Consider the following 21,066-nt stretch of genomic DNA (forward strand, 5'->3'; position numbering starts at 1 on the left):
TGACAGTTTGTCGCTGACGTCAGAGAATGGTGGGGGGTGTGATCAGGCTGCGCATCAGCGTCGCCAACTACACGCAGTAAGAAATACGTAGGTAAGATAATTTTCTACTGTCTTGAATAAAAATTCGTAACGTTAGCAAAGATCAACAGAAAAAAAAGAAGTTTAAGCGTGTCGTACTCAAAACGTTATTGTGAGCATAAATCTGAAACTACTTTCCACAGAGGCAACTTCACTGAAATTATATTCGTACGGACGAACAATCACGACCCGTGATTTTCGGAAAGATTTTTTTCCATAACTAGGTATTAGTTACTCCAGTGTTTATAATTAACTTTATACGTTTAATACATGCATATAAGTTTTTAAATATAATAATTATGCCCCTCTTATAACCACATCCTTACCATCAGTGGCGCAGGAGTGATGGTACCAGCCCCAACTTTTGGGAGGGGCAGGGGTTGCAGTACACCCTAAATTCTTTGATCCGAATTGTACAATTCCTTTAAACAACACAGTATGGGGAATGATAAATAATGAAAATAGCTATGGATAATTTGTGTACTATTATTAGGGGCATGCATATTTCGTTTTTGACGAAAAAACGAAATTTGAAAAAACACATTGTAGTGTTAATTTTTCATGTTTTTGAAAGGTTTGAGATGCATTTTGTGACCATGTTTTGTCACGAAATAATGCGAAATGAACTGCAAAAAGCGAAATTAACTCTTAAACACGAAATTTAGGGTTTATTCACAGACGCGACACCTTCTGAGGTCTGAATTATCCTGAGAGTTATGCAATTCCCGGAAAATTGATTAATTCTGCTGTTAATATTGGAGAAGCAAAAATGGACTCCTTTACACAGAAATAAACTTAATACTCTGATAACTACATAAATGGGCTATTAGAAGTGAAATGTTAATTCTGTGGAATAAGTGTAGTTTTTAAATCAAATTTAGGATTATATTCACAATTTTAAAACAAAAATGTATTTTTATATACCACTTTTCATCCAATTTTTCACCGCTATAACACCGATATTTTATTTTATTTACCGCTTTTGAACCCGAAATTGACTCTGTTTTTGTACCGAAATTTTGCTTTTTTATTTACCAAAAATATGTGCCTCTAACTATTATCTTTGCCGTTGGCTGTACGCCTCAAATAATTTGGTAGATGCAAGATACCTTTAAAATAATCTCGTCTTCAGTAGCTAAACCTTCCCTTCTTTTCCGAATTTATTCCCGGTGTTACGGACTTGCTAGCTAACTAGAAAAATGTTACCCTTGGTTGTTTCACAGGGATTTGAACCCATCGCCTTTGATGCGAAAGTCAACACTCTGTCACTGTTCATCTGGAATTCTAGCGTCTTAGTAGCTCGTTGAGGTTGGGGGACACGCGACCTTTTTCCGTTTTGTTAACAAAGAGAGTAATTGGTCGAGCCAGCAGTGAAAGTCAGTCATCATGCTTTCCGCCGAAAGAGACGTGGGTGGAATGTTCGCTTTCTAACTCATTCTCGTCGTCCATCAGTGTATGTGATTGAAGGGATGAACTCAGACACAAAAGAAACAGCATTTACCCATTTCTCTCGTTTTCACAATACTGTCATGTTAAAAATAGAAAAGTTTCCTTTGTATTATGCTTTATTATAATAATACATATATGTCGCATTTTAACTTCCCTAAGTAATCGCGGCGATAAGGATGACAGGTAGGCTCAGTGATTTATTCACACCCTTCCGACACCACATAAACTCCTGCCCTCAAACCACATTTCTATTTCTATTTTATCTATTTTATTTTCTTTCTCTCCCTACCTTTCTGTGTTTTTATCTATCTTGTCTCTTCCTATCTACATTTTCTCTCTTTCGCACTATTTTATCTCCCCCCTCTCTCTCTCTCTCTCTAAACAAGGACGTCCGGAAGTAGCAGGGGATGTATCCTCACCAGGAAAAAGGATATGTTCACACTTATAATTCGTTTCCGTCACAGCAATTTGTGTTAGTTATTAGTAAAGCACTTACAAAAAAGACTGGTACAATTTGTCGATAACTTCAAACTGAAGCAGTGTTTTGAGGAGAAAATACATTGTCCGCTCCCCCTTCCCATAAAAAAATATTATACGAATTCTTGCCTATAATAATAATAATAATAATAATAACCCGTGGCTCGACAGCCCTTGAAGGGCCTATGGCGATCTCCCCCTCCACAATCCTACCTAGAGGTGCGAAGATCTTCAACCAGTAATGGAGTGACGTGGGGTCAGCACGTCGAACCCTCAGCCATTATAGATTTTCGAGATCGGGTTACGCTACTCACTCGTAGCTCCCAAATTACCTCACGATGGTGGGTTGCCACCGGTCCTATACACAGGCCAAATATCCAGAGACTGAACCCAGGCGGACTCGAACCCATGCCGTCCAAAGGACAGTGCCTTAGACCGCATGGCCACGGGGGAGGACTCTTGCCTATAAATGATACGGAAATTTTATCGCGTAGTTATGAGTGCGTGAACTAAAATCCCCTGCTCTGAACAATACACTGGTACAATTCCAACGTAAACTTTTATTTTGATTGTACATGAAGGGCGAACAATTTCAGAAATTCCCCCTCCCCTGCAATCAGACATCTCCCACGATTTAGCCACATCTAGGAACTTCCCAAGGTAAGAAAACCGCAGGGGAAGGCATTCCTTCCCGAGGTATTGTGTAATCAGAATTGACCGGAAATGCGGTCATTAGTTTTTGCTTGCGCTTCACCTAACTAAATGTCATTCTAATGGACTACAAATGTTTGTTTTTCATTAAGGTAGCGTGACGGTGTTGGAGAAAGAAGCTCCGAAACAGTTGAAGATCACAAAGCGTGCCATTTTTTTTGCCTCTGAAAAGCGTCATCTCAGAAAATGCTGAGTAACTTTGCTGTTGTGGTTAAACATGATAACGGGAAAGTTTATAATTAAATTAGCATTAACCGTAAGGAACTGAAGTTTGTTTACATGGTTATATCGTTAACAAACAGCCAGAAATGATTCACAATTTATGCAGAAAACTATTAAAGCTGTTACATTGTTCGAAAATTTTTGCTGTAGTACATAGACCTAGATGTAACTAACTAACCAACTCTCTAGCCTTCTTGAACCCGAAGGTTCATGGCTGCAGCAACACAGGCCTTCCATCTGTCCCTATTCTGAGCAAGATCTATTATACTCTCTTTCCATCCCTACCAATTTCCTTTAGGTCCATCTCAACATTATCTCTCCATCTTTGTTTTGGTCTTCCTACTGGTCTCTTACCATCAGGTTTCCCAACAAGAATCCTGTAAACTCCTCTTTCCTCTCCCATTCGTGCCACATGGCCTGCCCACCTAAGTCTTCTTGATTTAATCATTCTAATAATATCTGGACATGAATACACATTATGTAGTTCTAAATTATGTAACCTTCTCCACTCACCTGTTTCCTCATCCCTTTTAGGCTCAAATATTTTCCTAAGGATCTTATTTTCAAATATTCTCAATTTACGTTCCTCTTTCAATATAAGGGACCAAGTTTCGCATCCATATAATAATACAGGCAAAATTACTGTTTTGTATATTTTAACTTTTAGTTTCTTAGATATTAAATGAGAAGACAAAAGTTTATGAAGAGAAAATTAAGCCTTTTTTTATTTCCTCTTTAATATCATTTTCATTTTTGTTAGTATTACTTCTAAGTACATAGACCTAGATGTACATAAAGAAACTCCTTACAGTCTCTCCGTGGATTTAATTTACGATTTTGGATAAGACTATTGCCCGGCTCAGTAAATATATTCTCTTTTACCTTAAAATTTATATGATTAAATAAAAGAAAATAATGAATAAAATTTTAACCTAAAAAAACGAGAGAGTAAAATTCTTCCACCTCCAAGAAGAAAATGTAGAAAGTTGTATTGATATCGATTTCGTGAACCAAAATGGAGACAGTTAGTTTGCTTAAGTGATATATTTTTGAATGTACTCGTGAAAGTAGCAGAGGTGTAGGCGGAGCCACTGGATGGGCCCACCGTGAGCAGGCCCGTACAAGGCGAACTTTCCAAAAATTCAAGCTACAAGCAGATGTTTTCTCTATTTCAACCTTACGTATTACCACCTCTCACCATGGACGTCCGCAGGATTTTTTCCAGGGAGGGGCAAGGAAGGTAATTTTTTTCCCAGGGGGGCAAACAAGGCACATTTTCCCCAAAAATAGTGTTGTTCCCGAAAAAAACATTGCTTAAATTTGACTTAATGGTGTTCATGCAATAATTAACACATATTATTGTGGCTAAAATGAAATTATATGTGTGAAATACATAATGTTTGGTTGAGTTTCATTTTCCAGGGGGGGCACGGCCCCCCTTGCACTTCCTTCCGGACGCCCATGCCTCTCACCACATACACATATGCACAGAAACTATATTAACAATAATATATTAATTCTAATGTATCAAAAGAGCCTCCCCGATGGCGCAGTTGTAGCGTTGTTGCCTTGTAATCAAGAGGTCCCGGGTTTGATACCCGGATCCCACTTTAAACTGTAGATCCAGTCCCGATTAGCCTTACTGTGCATAAAGTGGACTTGAAACAAAAATTCAATCAATCAATCAATTCAATAATGTATCAAAAAATTCCAATTAAATTAATAAATAAACGATATAATTTAAATATTTAATTTAAGGCGAGGAGTTTACATTTTTCATTTCACATACTCAGACTCGACATACTCAGACAAACTCAAGTCACAAATGTTACGGAATATACTAAACTACGAATAATTATTAATTGTATAAGAATTGTAAACTCAAATTTAATTAATCAACTTCAAGATATCTCATCTTGCAATAATCTTCCGTCTGTCAGATAGATGTTCTGCAAAGGACACAAACAAAGCAAACGGAGTGAGAGAATTCTGTTTTATTTTCCATGCAGCTTTCTTTTCCTTCCTATATGAAAATTAAAACTAAGCTGTGAAAAATTTGCCTATAGGATTTGGATTAATAAAAGTTGCCATTTTTCAAGTCTATGAAGAAATATTCATTCAGAATTCACGCATATTTCCTGGAGCCAATAATTCACGCATAATTCCAGGAATTCAAGGTGACTAGCCACTCTGAGTAAAGACAGAGAGAAAGTGACAGAAATTGGCAAACAAAGGAAGAAATATAACAAATAAGGGAAGAGGAGGAGAAAATAAATTAGAAAGAAAGTAAAAAGATAGAATCAGGATAGAAACAAAGTGAGAGAGAGATAAGAAGAAGAAAGCAAAGAGGAAAAATAAGGGGAAGAAGGAAAGAAAGAGAAGCAGAGAAACCAAGAGAGAGATATGAACGAGGGAAACATAGTAAGAAAGGAAATAAGAAAACAAATAAGAGAGGTATAGAAGGAAAAGAAGATAGAAAAGGGAATAGGAAAGGAAAAGATAGGGAGAGATGAATGAGAGAAACAGAGGAAGAGATAAACAAATAAAGAGGGAGTAGAAAACAAGGTTAGAGTGAATAGGTAAACAGAAACAAAGAAAGAGAGAGAAAGAAGAGGAAGAAAGAGAAATAGAAAAATAAGAGGGGGAAGAAGAAACGTAAGGTAGAAATAAGTAAACAGAGGAACAAGAGAGAAAGAAGTGAATTAGAGAAAAAGGGTAAGAAAAGAAGTTTGAAAGAAATAAGAGGGTCAGAGAGGAAAAGATGAAAAGGCAGAATAGGTAGAGAAACAAGGAGAGAGAGAAAGGAACTGGAAAGAAAGAGAAACGGAGGAGGAAAATAGAAAGAGACAGAAAATGGAAAAAGGAAGGAAATATAAAGAGAATCTGACCAGCCGTGATCATCGATGAATGCACCAACACTATTTAACCATAAGAGTTCGGTAATCAAATTCTCGAATTAGAGGAATCATGAAACGTCTCTTTTTCGAAATAAATATCTGCAATACGTTTTCTCGATTGTTACTCGTGATGCAAAATTGCTTATATTTTAGTTTTGTTTAATGAAATGAGGGGACATAGATTGAAAAAAAAAATTACATTAGCAGAGCGTGGTTTCGATCCACGGACCTCTGGGTTATGGGCCCAGCACGCTTCCACTGCGCCACTCTGCTACTACATTATAATAATGGAAAAGGCTATGTTTTCTGGTTAACTTATTCTGTTTTATTTTTTCTTCTTGGTGTGATCAGCAGTGATCAGAACGCTACATTTTAAAAGTAGCTTCGCTACAGCTACAGCTACTCTTCCAAAATGTAGCTTCGCTACAGCTACATCTACATTTAACAAAAAGTAGCTCGCTACGCTACTCCTGTCCGCTATTCGCTACTTCACTACTTTTTTCGCTACTTCTGCATAAAAAAATGAAAACAAACATATGGGTATTAAAAAAATCCCTTACTACTGGTAAATAGATTCTGTTATTTATTATCATGATTCCAGTCATTCGATAATTTTGATAGCAGTGTTACTTCAGTTACTTATTTTTACTATAGCTTTTGAGAATACCATACCCATGCAAGTGGCATATCAATTCAAATTCGATATATGAATATTGCAATTAGGGTGTTACCCAAATTAATTATTACAACTATACACAAATAAAATTTGGTAGGATTACGTATTTATGTTCACATCAACATATTTTTCTTGAGAATAAATATTTCATTTTTTATAGACTGATATGAAGTCAGCATTTTGAATGAAAAGTACCTGGAGCCCTTTGACTACAAAAAGGCCCCAGGTTCGATACCCAGTGGAGGCACATAGTGGTTAGGATCCAGTCTCGATCAGCTTATCTATGCATAAAATGGACTCAAAACAAAAACTAGGAAAGACGCCAAGTTGGGAGGATGAGATCCTCCTGCTCCTCTATTCCCCACACTGCTCATCATTCATCATTCTTCCTCGTTCTCACAATTAGCCGAAAGTGGCAGAAAGCGACTATAGATAAGAGAATAATTAAATAAACCATTCATCCTCATTGTCATGATTGAGAGAAGTGGAAGAATAGATGAGGAGGTAAACAGAAGAGGACAAATGGGTGGTGGACTATATCAAAGCATTCGAAGATTAATATGGAACAGGGATGTGCCTATGCAATGCAAGAAGGTAATATATAACACATACTATGTGCCAATAGTTACGTATGGAGCAGAGACTTTGACAATGACATAGAGAGACAAAGAAAAGATGCATTCAGTGGAGGTGAAATTTTTAAGGAGTCTTTTGAGGAAGACTAGAAGAGATAGAATTAAGAAATGAGGAGATCCGACAGACAGTGGGTGTAGTGAAGGTTCAGGACATAATAGATCAGGCACAGATGAGATGGTTCGGACACATGAAGAGGATGGATGCAGAAAGACTACCAGTAAGAGCTTACCAGTGACGTGCACTGAGGAGTAGCTAGTCTAGCAGAGATAGATCAATCAATCTCACATCTCGAATTATATTCAAATCACAATATTTATTGTCTTGTTAAAGCCACCACAGCTCATATGCAACACCTTTTTTTCCACGCTCTTCTCGTCCATCGGTGTTCTCCGCGGGCAAAGCTGGCTGGATACCCTAGCTCGCTCTTCTTCCGCCTGACCAGTTTCCAGGTAGAAACGGCCGGCCCAAGGAAAAGGAAGATTTCTACCTCTACCTCTCTTGTCCCCTCGCCCCCCTCTGCAATGGTTGAAAGCCCGTGCTTTCAGGTCGCCCAGTCTATCTCCTATAGGACAGATAGGGGATTGCTTTCTCATAGATTTTTTGTAAATCCTCTAAAGAACTCAGGGTAAAATTTTCTGCAGTACTTATGTTCTCTATATTTACACAACCTTTTACACGTTGTACAATATGTATGTATAATATGGGATGTAGTTTTATTATTTATGAAATGAGAACGTGTTATGTGCAGACAATAATGTTATGCTGTCTTTCTTTTTTTTCAAATATGGAACATATAATGATTAAATTACAAATGTGTGCTCTGTCTCTCTCTCTCTCTCTCGTTTTAGTAGTTTTTTTTATTTAAATATACTAATCTTGGCCTCTAACAGTCATAAATACGGATGTAATTATTTGGGCAAGAGAACGCGTGTTCATATTGTTGTTGGTTTGGTTTATTTTACTTCGCTTTTCTGCCACATTTGGTTATCGCGAAAATGAGGATGAGTGATGATATGATGAAATTGATGAAGGGACCTCATTTGAACAATCCAGGCCAGGATTCGAACCCGTGATGAGTGCGCATTCTTGTCCTATGTGTTGCAGTGAATAATGAAAATAATTTGGAATGACAAATGTATCTCAGAACTCAAAAAGTCAAATGAATATTCTCACCGGGACCTTTATTACATGACCTATGTTTGACACTTAGTCCGGAGACCGAAGTCCCCTTCCTAGGTGTCGGGCCCAGCTAACGGTTTTGATTCCAGGGTACGTGTGACCGGATCGGTTTTTACCCCCGACGAATAGCCGACTCGTGCATAAAGTGACGTTGAATAATAATAATAATAATCAATAATAATAATAATTGATGTTAGCCAGCAGAAATGCTTTGCTGACTTAACGTTGAACTAAAATATAAATACCACCAGTTATGAGGATAAGTATACTATATGTTTAAACACAAATCATAGTCAAATCATATATAACAATAATGTATATTATATAACACACAAAAAATAGACACATTACACAACCCCTCACTATCATTCAAGCATTCACACACTCTCTCATACCGCAGGGGAATAATTACATTAAGATAAGTACATTGGCCCTTTTTAGACACCATGCAATATTTAGTTTTTCATAGGAATATTAAACTGCGTCCGAAGACGTTAATGTGCTTAGAATTAAAGATACTAAACTTTCATCTGCGCGTGCTCATTACATTCTGCCAACGGGCATGACACGTAAACCTTTTATTCTTGCAATTTACCAAAACGTTTAAATAATTATTGTTTAAATTATTACTAATGCGCCTTGGAACTTCAGTAACATTAGGCAGGGCACGCAACTCGTGCAAAATAGATATCAACTGCAAGGCATACATGTTTACAGAAAAAATGAAGACACTTGTGTATGAATATATATTAAAATAGCACGCAGTTAATTTACTTCCTCACTTAGCAAACTTGAGGGATGATTTCTGCAATAGATACACGATTTATGCAGTTTTAATCAAATATTACCGAGTAAAGCATATAAGGTGACATAAACAAAAATATTACTCAACAGTTCGGCGCAGAGCGTGGAAAAACAACAGTATGCTGTGAATATCTCTTCCGAATTAGCAATTGTGAAATTTAAATGATGCTGGCGAGAAATTATTATAATCAATACCTTTGCGACTTTTAATTTTAAAGACTGGTATCTGTTCATCCGACGGCCGATCTTTGGAGGCTTGGGTAGATGATCACTCACACATATAGAAAATTAACAGTAGTATACTATACCATCTCGGCGTTCTAGACGTTTCAGCGACGTTTACCGTAGTCCTCTAAACGGCGGCGGGACGTCGATCCGCGGTCCTCTTTGCAACACTAACACTTCCCCACGCTACTTCTTTGTAGCGGCACTTCGCAATCTTCTTGGACACACCTTCCTTCTAAGCTTCTACATCACGGCGATCATCTTGTCGGCCTCGTAATGGAGCGATTAATTGCTTCGCATCGTCTCTCTCTCTCTCTTTCTGGGGGGACGGCGAAAAACGGGCGAAGTTCCTTTACCGGGGGTACTCGTGGATTCTCGCTGCTAATCTCACGCGGGACGTCGGCGTCGTCTCAAGACGCAGTAGGTGTCGCTTCATTATCTCAATCTTCTCTTCTAGACGGTAGATCTAAGTGTGGGCTGGTGTCGCTTCATCTTCCAATTTCTCTCTCTCTCTCTCTCTCTCTTTCTCTCTCCGTAGAATTCTCGTCGGGCGTCGGCGTCTGGACTGGCGGCTTTCGGCGGTATCATTTCATGGCTTCTAATCGGGCTGTGAGCGTCATTTGTGGCGATGTGGTGTTTGTGACGGCGTTTTAGTGGTGTGGCGTCGCGACGCTGAGCGATGATCTGCTGCGTTGTCGGCTTCATGCAGGCTAGGAAGACCCAAGGCCCTCCTTCTCTCGTGATTAGCCCGCCATAGTGGTATTAATGTTCCTCGTCACAAAACGAATAACGCGAATCCAGTGCACAGGTCACTAATTAACACTGCGTATTCGTACAACTAGTCACTGTCACTCACTCACGCAGGTTAAAACACACGGCGCGGTAGAAAAAAGACAAAGTCCCGAATCTTTACTCCGACTGTCGCAGAGGTGTTGTCGGTTCGAAAACTGGCGGTAGACTGTACTTGTTTGTTCGTTCTGCCACTATATAAAGACAGCTTGAAACTTCGAATACAACGGACTGACTTTTAGGCGCGGGAATCTGAAGTTACGACGTTGGTGGTCAAGCGTCCATTTTGTGCCTGGTCCAGCTTCTTCAAGCACACGTGTTGCGTTAAAATGGGGTGAAAAGAATAGTTCTACCCTCATCCGGTACGTAACATGTTCCTTCAGTAATTGGCCTCCCAAGTTGACTGTCCGTCGCCAAATGCACAAAAGTCGCTCAAAAACAGTGAAGGATTTATCACAGCACATTGTTGGTTCCGAGCTCCTACGACCGAAAGGGGGAAAAGTCGACAAAAGCAGAGAAACACAAAAGGTTCAGAAACGTGGTGTTTTTCTACCGAAGCTTCACGAGGATACGAAGGTTACAGAAAAATATAAAATAACGAAAACCTAGGATAAAAAAAGTAGGTGACAAAAACTGATTGTCATAATATCATTGAAGAAACTACAAAAAAGTGTGTTGTGTTTTCTTACCTATTTTGTTTCTGTGCACAAAGTGCACTTTAAGCACCAAATCAACCAACCGTGGGGGAGTTGTTATCACAGCGCGCTACGACACCAGGAGTTCCGGGTTCGAACCCAGACCTGGGCATTAATTTTATCGTATCATCTTCGCAATTAAGCAAATGTGACAAAAAAAGCGACGCTAAGGAACAAAAATCAAAAATCAAATCATTGATTGATTGCATGATTTGGTTTATTTTACTTTGCTTTTTCGCCACTTTTGGTACGATAAAATTGATAAAGGGACACACACAAAGAATATCCATGGCCAAGCCGAGATTGGAACCCAGGATCTCTGGCTTAAAGTAAAATCAAATAGTTTTTTATTTTCGAATGTACGTGCACTTTTCTTTAGGAATACTGGGCCCTAAAGGGAGAAGGGGTGTGACTCACACCAACACTTCCCCCTTGAGCACGCCACTGACTGCTACCCCAAGTGTAGACGTCACCGCACGTCACTGGAGCTTACAATGCACAAGGAGTGGGAATAAGGTCTCCCCCTTGGCCAAGATGTCGGTGGAAAGAGCAGATAGTGGAGAGTGTTAGAAGAGGGCAAGATTGGAACACGTGGAAAAAGAGGAGTGGTGGAAGACCAGGAAAAAATGGAGAGGCTTGACTTCTATGCCTACCCAGCCAGAGGCAGGAAACAGCGAAGGATGATGATGATGATGATGTCAGATTAGCAAAAGTTACAGAAAAGTGACGCAAAAGTAGGAGAAATACAGAAATTTGAAAACTATGTAGTATATTAACTAAAGAAAATTGTCGTTTCTGCAGGAAAGTCAATAACTCGTACATAATTTTTGCAATACAATAAAATTATTGAGGAAACTGTCGTGTAAACCTGAGTGTTCTAAACGTATTGCAATTTTAAAATTTGTGAACAAATACTATCGCTAAAATAATTGTAATTCCAGAAACTCTATCATTCTCGTAACAATAATTTCCTGCTGGTGAGATCCTATATACTGACGATGATCAATGCTGTTAACGTACTGAGCCATTTATTGCTGGCACTATTCCCTTGTCAGTGCAGTGGAAAATCCATCGCTCGTTTTTGCACTGCAAGTTGTGTCTTACGCAGCAATTAATGACATTTTGGTGTCTCTTACACCATGAATATTTGTTCCGGGGGTGACGCGAACGAGGCACTTTTTCCAGTGGTGCAGCAAACGAGGCATGTTTCTCCCCAAAATAGCGATGCAGCTAAAAAAAAAGTAGCTGCTAGCAGGAATGTATTCATATATGTCAGTTAGTTATCTGGATATCTGAATTATTCAGATACCAATTAAATAAATTACGCAGATATCTATAATCTACAATCTAGATAATCTGTATCTCCATGTAATAGACTGTATTTATGAACCTCCTGCAAAATTAAGGGTTATTGTCGATTTTTTCTGACGCTGTTGCCACTTTCAAAATTCACCTCAAAATGCTAAGAAAAATGTAGCTGTAGCGAAATTTTCGCTACAACTACAGGAATTTTGTAGCTTCGCTATCGCTACAACTACAATTCTCAAAATGTAGCGTCGCTACAGCTACAGCTACAAATTTTGTAGCTAGCTACAGAAGCGACGCTACAAGTAGCTCGCTACTTCTGACCACTGGTGATCAGAATGTTCCAGTCCTGTGTTGATTGATTGATATAAAAGTTTTGGGTGCGTCGGTACTTTAGGACTTCTTGCACCCTTCAATGAAACGGGAAAATATCCCCTTACCTAAAATTCTGTCAAGTCCTATATTGTTACCATCTTTTCCGTAGTAGTGAATGATAACACTGGGGAACAAAAAAAAGATTTTATTTTGCGGCATAAAGTTAAATAACAGTTTCAGCACACGAAACAGCTGTGATTGCCAATTGTATAATTGGTTCAGTTGAATTGACTCCAGTTATAAAAATAAACGCACCATGGAAAATGTAGGAGTTAAATTAACCCAACTCTTTTCTCGGTAATATCAAAATTTGATAATGGGCTGAAATTCCCATAAGAAACTTATTTATTTATTTGTAAATTGTTGCTAGGTAACTTATGAAGCAACCAAAAAAGTCAACCAAAAAATATGTATTTCACACATATAATTTCATTTTAGCGACAATAATATGTGTTAATTATTGCATGAACACCATAAATTCAAATTTAAGCAATGTTTTTTTAGCGTACAACACTATTTTTGGGGAAAATTTGCCTTGTTTGCCCCCCCTGGAAAAAAATACCTTCCTTGCCCCTCCCTGGAAAAAATCCTGCGGGCGTCCATGCCTCTGACGGCTGTTTTGTGCTTCTCGCACTCCACGTGTGCTTGGGAGTCTAGCCCTCCTTTGTTTGTCACAGACCCAGATGTACCGTGTTTACAAACCATTCACTCGCCTTCAAAATCGTCTCTACCACGTCTAAAACATGAATACTTTTCTCGTAACTCATTAGTAAACTTGCACTTTCTTTTAGGCATATTATAGCTCTTTTCAGTTCTTACGTCGTGCGCTCTAGAAGCTGGCAGGGGAAGTGGGGAGCGGGGAACATGCCGCTGACCAACCAGAGAACAGACCACCTAGCGGTGGAGCCGAGAGTTACGCAGTTGCGGGAGGAAGCTGCAGCGCTAACTTCGTTCTGCACGTTGCTGTGTTGCCAATTCACCGCGTTGATGATGGTCTTTTGCCCCAGTGTTGATTCCTGTTTGTTATGAGTGGAATGTAGGATTAACATACGTGGGAGTAATTGTTGTCGCGTCGTGTATTGCCTAACTGCATTGTTTCTTCGATAAACGTGTATGTGGCATGTGATGTGACGTTTATTTGTACTCTCGCTGTTCCATTGTGACGCGAACTGTGCAGTATATTGTTAGGGAAGGCAAAGACAGTCTTGAGGCGTCGGGTTCCACGTCATTTGAATCACCGCGCAAACGAATCAAAAGGAACAGTATCAGAAAGGCAATCGACGGTTGCGATAAAGATATAATAAGAATAATCATTCTCGGGTATTATGTAAAGGGTGAATATCCAACACTGAACAAGTTTTCGTTGATTTGCATACACAAATAAGCTTTCAGTGGAGAGTTTCGTCGTAGTGAAGGATACTGAAGCCTATGGGGTTCAAGTACAAAAAGAGCAATGACGGTAGACGATTTCTGATGGAGAGAGCCGATATAGTTACAGCCAGAGTAACGTTTTTGCGAAAAATGCATCTTCTAAAAAATAAGGAACCTTTGTCCTATATAGGTATTTTATTTAGATGAAACGTACATACATCAGAATTACGGCCCAACGAAAATGTGGCAAAATAAAGAGGGTACAGGGGGTTTAAAAGTGCCCGTGGGTAAAGGTGGGCGCATTATTGTTTGTCACGTAGGTTCCAGTTACACTGGTTTTCTACAGGAATGTAAATTAGTTTTCAGTGGTTTTTGCGGTTTTTAGATACGCTTGACGAAAGGAACATCAAAGACGCAGTGATTGTAATGGACAATGCTAGCTACCATTCGGTACAGTTGGAAAGAATTCCTACAACGTATACACTTGATATCATACACTTATCGGTATTCTACTGACCGCAAGATGGGGATAATACGCATTCTCAGGCCATACGCGAACAATGGGACGTCTGTATTTCATGGTTCTTTCGATTTCAACTCCTCTTTCCCGCTACTCTGGCAACGCTGCAGTCTCTCTCTCTAACGGGGCTGTCTCGTTGCGCTGGATAGGTCGTTTCCCCGCTCTCCACTACCCCTGCCAGCTTCTAGAGCGCACGCCGTAACAACTGAAAAGAGCATAGTAACTTACACCGTGTTCGCAAACTCTAACTTCCACTTCGAAACACGAACAATCCAATGACGCGGAAATCACATCGACCGGGGCCGTGTCCGGATTGGCAAGCGCTCCGTACCGTTCTCTCCCGTTGTTCTCGCGTGCCGTTGAAGTCACGTCCAAGTCGTCCGAATCTGCATGTCCCCTTGTAGTATGGTTGTCACTTTTCCCGCCAGGTGTCAGCCCGAACTTCACCCACCGCGCTCTGGGGCGCAGGCGCACCGCACGGAAGCAGAAGGCAGACGCCAAACAAACATCACAATGATTTCCACCTATTTACTACTCATATTAAAAATGTAACATGCTATTTCATCATTTATAATTTTTCTACATTCAGTATTATCGATAAAATGTTAAAGTATCACTGAGTTTTACATCGTCTAATCAGTAAATGTTGTCTGTACAAAGTGAAAGTTAGAATATGGCTGCCAAGCGCAGGGTCACAGCGAATTCAAGCGTGCATCTGTCGCGCCTCTCTGCTCTCCCCTCCGACTCCACGTCTGCAGCGAATTCGGACAACGGAGGTTGGCTGAGTCCCCGGATGGAACGGTGCTCTAGGTGACATCTGATGCCGATTCGGACGCGGCCCGGAACTTGAAACTGTAACAACAAACGACTAACGCTTAGCGCATCGTCCAGTACTGCCAACATCAGACGTTTAATGATTCGAAAAGTTGTAACTTCGTGATCTCTGACCTATGATGATTGGATAAAAGTAAAAACCTGCCCGGATGCAAATTTCAGGATCCGAAAAGAGGACATGTCCGGTATGGCAGCCCTAGTCTGAAATCTCCCAAACTCTTTCGCTCTGAGCCGGCCCCCGTGGCGGAGTGTTTAGCATATCGCCAGAGGTTCCAGGTTCGAAGTAAAATAATCAAAGCAAATTAATCAATCAATCTTTCGCTCTGAGAGCGTAGTAGTAACGTCATCGCTCGGGTTCGATACAAGGTGCAGACACTTTCACAATGGTTTCGATTCCACTTTAAACTGTATGTCTTGATTGACTGACTGATTTATTTCCATCCACTTGATCATACAAGTACTTGCACTATGATGTGTAAAAAAGTAAAAGTAAAGTGCTCCCCTGTGTTTTGCACAGAACCATGAAGGCGTATAGGGGATGTGGAGTTAGAGCCCAACACTTTCTTGATCACGGCCGAAGGTGGAGGCAGGGTGCGAAATCCTGGGGGACAGGGGCGATTTCCCCCCACCAACAATCTTGACCTCAAAGATCCCCCCACCAAAAATTTCCCGGGGGGAAGAGTTTTTCTTGTAACAACAAAATATAAGCAATTAGTATTTACTTCTTATGTATTTTACTAAGGATAATATCGAAAACACACAAAATAGTGAGTACAGAATGCTTTCTCTCTTTTTCAAGAGATTATTACTCTGTCTACACCAATAACAATATGCGTGCAATAAAAGAAGAATGCAAGTCAAACATAATTATAAATTATAATAGTTTTGTATTAATACAAAAGCTAAACAAAAGCTTGTACATAACAAAACTATTTCGTAATTTATTGACATCTTTAACCAGTTAGTAAAGGAATTAATTTGCTACTTTACACATATCTGATATATATAAAAGTAACTAATTACTTACTTTATGTGTATTTAATAATAATGTTTTTTAAAAAATATTTAGTAATTAATTGATTTTTATATTTAATAACTTTATATCCATATCATAATAATTTATGTATATATATATATATATATGTATGTATGTATGTATGTGTGTGTGTGTGTACGTATATGGGGGTGTAGATTTCTTTCTCTCCTTTCATTTCCCATTTCTTTCTCTGTTGTACAGTAGTTTGGATCCCAACAATGGCGTGCCCAGGATTTTCGAAAAGGGCGGGTACTTACAATTCTTTTTTAGTAGTCAGCCCTCATTTTCTCATCCTTTCCTGTCTTTGACCTTCAATTTTTTTGGAACACTGGGCAGAAGGGAGGGGTTATGTCCCCACCAACACCCACTTGGGTACGCCAGTGGATCCCATTTTAAAATGTAGGTTCATTCCTGAGTGTGTAAAAAACACTCGTTATGCATCATTTATTTTTATCTTTATCTCCTTTCATTTCCTCTTTCTTTTTCTGTTTCTCTTTCTTCCCATCGCTTTCCAATTTCTCTTTTTTCTACCTTTATTTCTCCCCCTTTCCTTTCTTTCTCCATAATTGTTCTCTCTCAATGTCTCATATTTCCCTAAAATCGCGTTTTTCCTCTATTAGTAGTGCTTCCAGTTAGTTTCTGCGTTGCTTAAGAGATGGCAGTAAAATCACCGCTAATTGTGCCATCTTTCGGAACATACAGTAACTTTGGAGAGAGTGTTTAGGCAAGGGTACACCTCATCACTTCAACCAAAAAAAAAAAAAAAAACCTGAAAAGGAAAACTTCAGTTTCTTCTGAAGTGCGTGTTTTCCCAGGTACGTATCCAACAGGGGAGCTCAGGGTTCCAGTTCCCCTAAAATTTTCATTTTACACTGAACAGAATAAGATTTGTGCTTCTCAAGCTTGGTCATTTATACTTATACCTATCTAATTATCCAAAATTAAGTAATAAAAACTTGTGGAGAGCAGAGAAAAAAAAATGTTTCCAAAATCTATTGTTCCTGGTGAATAATCAGTTGTTTGTCGCTTAATTAAACAAATATTTTGTTACTACAAATACTTTTTGTTATTCCAAGCCAACTTCGCCCGACCCTGTGGTCGAGTGGTTAGCACATCGCGCTGCGACGCCAAGGGTCCCGGGTTCGAATCCCGGTCGGGCTTGGTTGTTTGTGAATGTCCATTCATCAATTTCATCATTTCATCACTCATCTCCATCTTCGCAAATTAGCCAAGAGGCACAAAAACGCGAAGTAAAATAAACTAAATCAAATCAAATCCAAGCCAACTTTTTCTCTGCGTAACTTCAAACTCTTTAGGTTCTTGTACTTGTAACTAAGTTACAACTAACTCGTTAGTTTCAAGCACTGGACATAACAAAAGACGTAAGTTTAATAATCATAATAATAATATAAAAACAACAACAACAACCCGTGGCTCGACAGCCCTTGAAGGGCCTTTGTCTATCTCCCGACTGCCAGTCTCCCTCCCACAATCCTACCTAGGGGTGTGGAGATTTCAACCAGCAATGAGGTGACGTAGGGTCAGCACGTCGAACCCTCAGCCGTTATAGGAGATTTCCGTAACCGGATTACATTACTCACTTTGTAGCTCCCCAATTTCCTCACGATTGTAAGTTGCCACCGGTCCTATACACAGGCCGAAAACCCAAAGACTGAACCCATGACGTTCCGCACTCGGAGCCCAAAACACAGCACCTTAGACCAAGATTTAAATCCTAGATTTGCGAAAGTTAATGGCAAAGCGTTTATTATACCAATTAGACCGCACGACCACGAAGGCAGCAGCTAATGAAAGTATAGGATACCATAAACCATGAAAGAGTAAGCCATTGTTTGATAATGAATGTTACAATCTAATAGAAATGAGAATTCAGGCTAGACTTAAGTGGTTAAATAACTCTGATGATACAAATTTAAACAATTATAATAGAATAAAGCGAGAAGTTAACCGCACGTTTAGAAGTAAAAAAGGAGATTACTTGAAAAGTAAAATTAACGAAATTGAAACAAACAGCAAAAATAAAAGTATCAGAGATTTATATATGTGTAAATGTGTAAATGAAGTCAGAAAGGCATGGTAGATAAAAACGGTGAATTTTTGGCTATCCAAGCGTTATTTTCAATAGATGAAAGAACTACTTTAATGGCCTTTTAAATGTTCTAGTAGTAGATAAATCAAAAGTAAATGAAGTGCACACAGCAGAACCTTTAGTTCCAGAACCTAACTTGACTGAAATTAAAGATGCTATTAAAAGGCTAGAGAATAACAAAGCACCTGCATTGATTTAGTTCCAGGTGAGTTAGTTAAATATGGTGGGAATTCGTTAATATGTCAAGTTCATAAATTGATTTGTTTAATATGGAATAAAGAAGAAATCCCTCAACAGTGCAAATAATTAGTGTTGCCCACGGGGCGAGACGGGACAGGCTTTTAAAAATTCGAGACGAGACGAGATTGACCATGTGTCATAAGACAAACGAATATTTTCGAGACGAGACAGCATTTCCACGAGACTCCACGAGACGAGACAGGTCAAAGTCTCGTCTCGTGGGCAACACTACAAATAATCCATCATTGTTCTGGTGTTTAAAGAAGATAATAAAATGAACTGCAATAATTACCGTGGAATTTCTCTCTTCTCATCATCACATAAAATATTTTCTAACATTCTTTTAACAAGACTAACCCCATATGTTAATAAAATTATAGGCGAATATCAATGTGGATTTAAACGTAAAAGATCAACTATAGATCAATTGACAGACACTTGAGAAAAAGTGGGAATATAATGAAAATGTCTATCAGGTACTCATTGATTTTTTTTAAAAAAGCATATGATTCGGTTAAAAGGGATAAAATATGTAATATATTAGTCGAGTTTGTAATACCTAAGAGACTTGTTAATACGATAAAAGTATGCAATAATAAAACAGAGTAAAGTTCGTGTAGGTATTAATATGTCTGATAAATTTACAATTAATGATGTATTGAGACAGGGAGATGCATTATCTCCATTGTTCTTTAATTTTGCCTTAGAATATGCTGTTAGGAAGATAAAAGAAACTAATGAAGGACTAAAATTAAATGGCCTGACTCATTGTTACCATACGCACATGCTGTACAATTACTATGGGATGATGTAAATACAATTAAGAATAATGATAACATATTTTTAAAAGCAGCGAAAGAGATAGGGTTGGAAGTTAGCAAAGATAAAACTAAATATATGCTCACAGGCCGAAACCAAGTGTTAGGTAATAATCAAAATCAAATTATTGATAACAACTTGTTTGAATCAGTCTCCAAATTCAAGTAATTAGGAGTAATATTAACAAATGAAAATGACATTACAGAGGAAATAAAAAGTAAACGTAATGAGTGTTACTTTTCTCTTCATAAACTTTTATCTCCTCGTATAATATTTAAGAAACTAAAAGTTAAAATACACAAAACAGTAATTTTACCTGTAGTATTACATGCATGGGAAACTTGGTCCCTTACATTAAAAGAGGAACATAAATTAAGTGTGTTTGAAAATAATCCTTATAAAAATATTTGGACCTAAAAGGGACGAGGAGACAGGTGAGTGGAGAAGGTTACATAATTTAGAACTAAATCAAAAAGACAGGTGGGAGGTTATGTGGCCCACAAATGGGAGAGGAAAGAAGAGTTTACAGGATTCTTGTTGGGAAACCTGATGGTAAGAGACCAGTAGGAAGGCCAAGACGAAGATGGAGAGATAACGTTGAGATGGACCTAAAGGAAATCGGTAAGGATGTAAAATGATTGGATTGATCTTACCCAGGGTATGGACAGATGGAAGTCTTGTGTTGCTGTAGTTATAAACCTTCGGGTTTAAGAAAGCTAGAGAGTTAGTTAGTTAGTTTAATAGATTGGTGAGCTTCGCAGCCATCTTTTATTTTGTGATTTCAAGTTGACTAGTAGTGAAGATAGGCAATAGAGCCGAATACATACTTTCTTACATTTCCAACATATCTCTTGCTGCACTGGGACTCCTTGTTATTGTCGTTGTTTCAAGCAAATCACCAATTCTAATCTCAACTTTTTTGTGTTAGTACGCACACATACATGTTTAAAGACAGACACGTTGCTACGTCACGAATACGTAAAGAAATAGCTAATTACAGTTGCCGTAAGTAGATGTCCATCTTGCACATGACACATTTGATCCGCAACACTATACACTGTCTGATCCAAATGTGTGCTTCGCGCCACAAGGTGCTACGTCACGTCAACACTGTTGCCATATACTGGAACAGAAATAGTTGGAAAGTGTCTAATGTGATTTCTAGAGCAAGAAATTTTCACACGACGTGTTAACATCATTAATTGCACTACTATCTCCTTCGATCTGAAGGTAAGCCTGTTACAAATTCTACACTGGTTTGATTTGTTTTTACAGCGCTGCTTTGTAATGACGTCTGTAGCGGTGGCGAGAAGAGTGTAATCACGCAGACTATAGTTACGTCCCATTCAGCTATGATAGGGAATGATTAGTAATTAAGCGATCCCATTCGTGGATGTATCATCTACAATAACATGGTTCCGTGAACGATCCAGGCGCCACGATGTCCTTGACGGCGCTGTACGTAGACGCAGCGCCCCCTAGCAGACCGACGACGATCAACAGCCACAGGTAGATGCGGTTGTAGAGGGGAATTGATCTGAAATGAGAGAAATTTTCAAATAGTTTGTAATTCGAGAAGAATGTGCCGAACACTTTAAACAACTTTGCAAGTACGTAC

The 21,066-nt window shown here is 38.8% G+C and overlaps 1 protein-coding gene and 1 non-coding gene across 2 annotated transcripts in view; both read right to left on the bottom strand.

Moving 5' to 3' along the window:
* Window positions 1-6,035: 6,035 nt before the first annotated feature.
* On the bottom strand, window positions 6,036-6,107 carry TRNAM-CAU (transfer RNA methionine (anticodon CAU)). Its single transcript has one exon. It is a non-coding gene; the product is annotated as a tRNA-Met (tRNA).
* A 13,906-nt stretch (window positions 6,108-20,013) lies between these two features.
* The window catches only part of LOC145999961 (uncharacterized), a 29,654-nt gene continuing 28,601 nt past the window's right edge, over window positions 20,014-21,066 (bottom strand). The window contains exon 8 of the mRNA XM_083137251.1: window positions 20,014-20,985. Coding sequence (XP_082993377.1) covers window positions 20,847-20,985 — 139 coding nt within the window. The 3' untranslated portion in view covers window positions 20,014-20,846. The remainder of the gene's footprint in view (window positions 20,986-21,066) is intronic.

The sequence above is a fragment of the Lepisma saccharinum genome, chromosome 16 (genome assembly GCF_977018435.1).
Source record: "Lepisma saccharinum chromosome 16, izLepSacc3.1, whole genome shotgun sequence".
Classification (NCBI taxonomy): Eukaryota; Metazoa; Arthropoda; class Insecta; order Zygentoma; family Lepismatidae; genus Lepisma; species Lepisma saccharinum.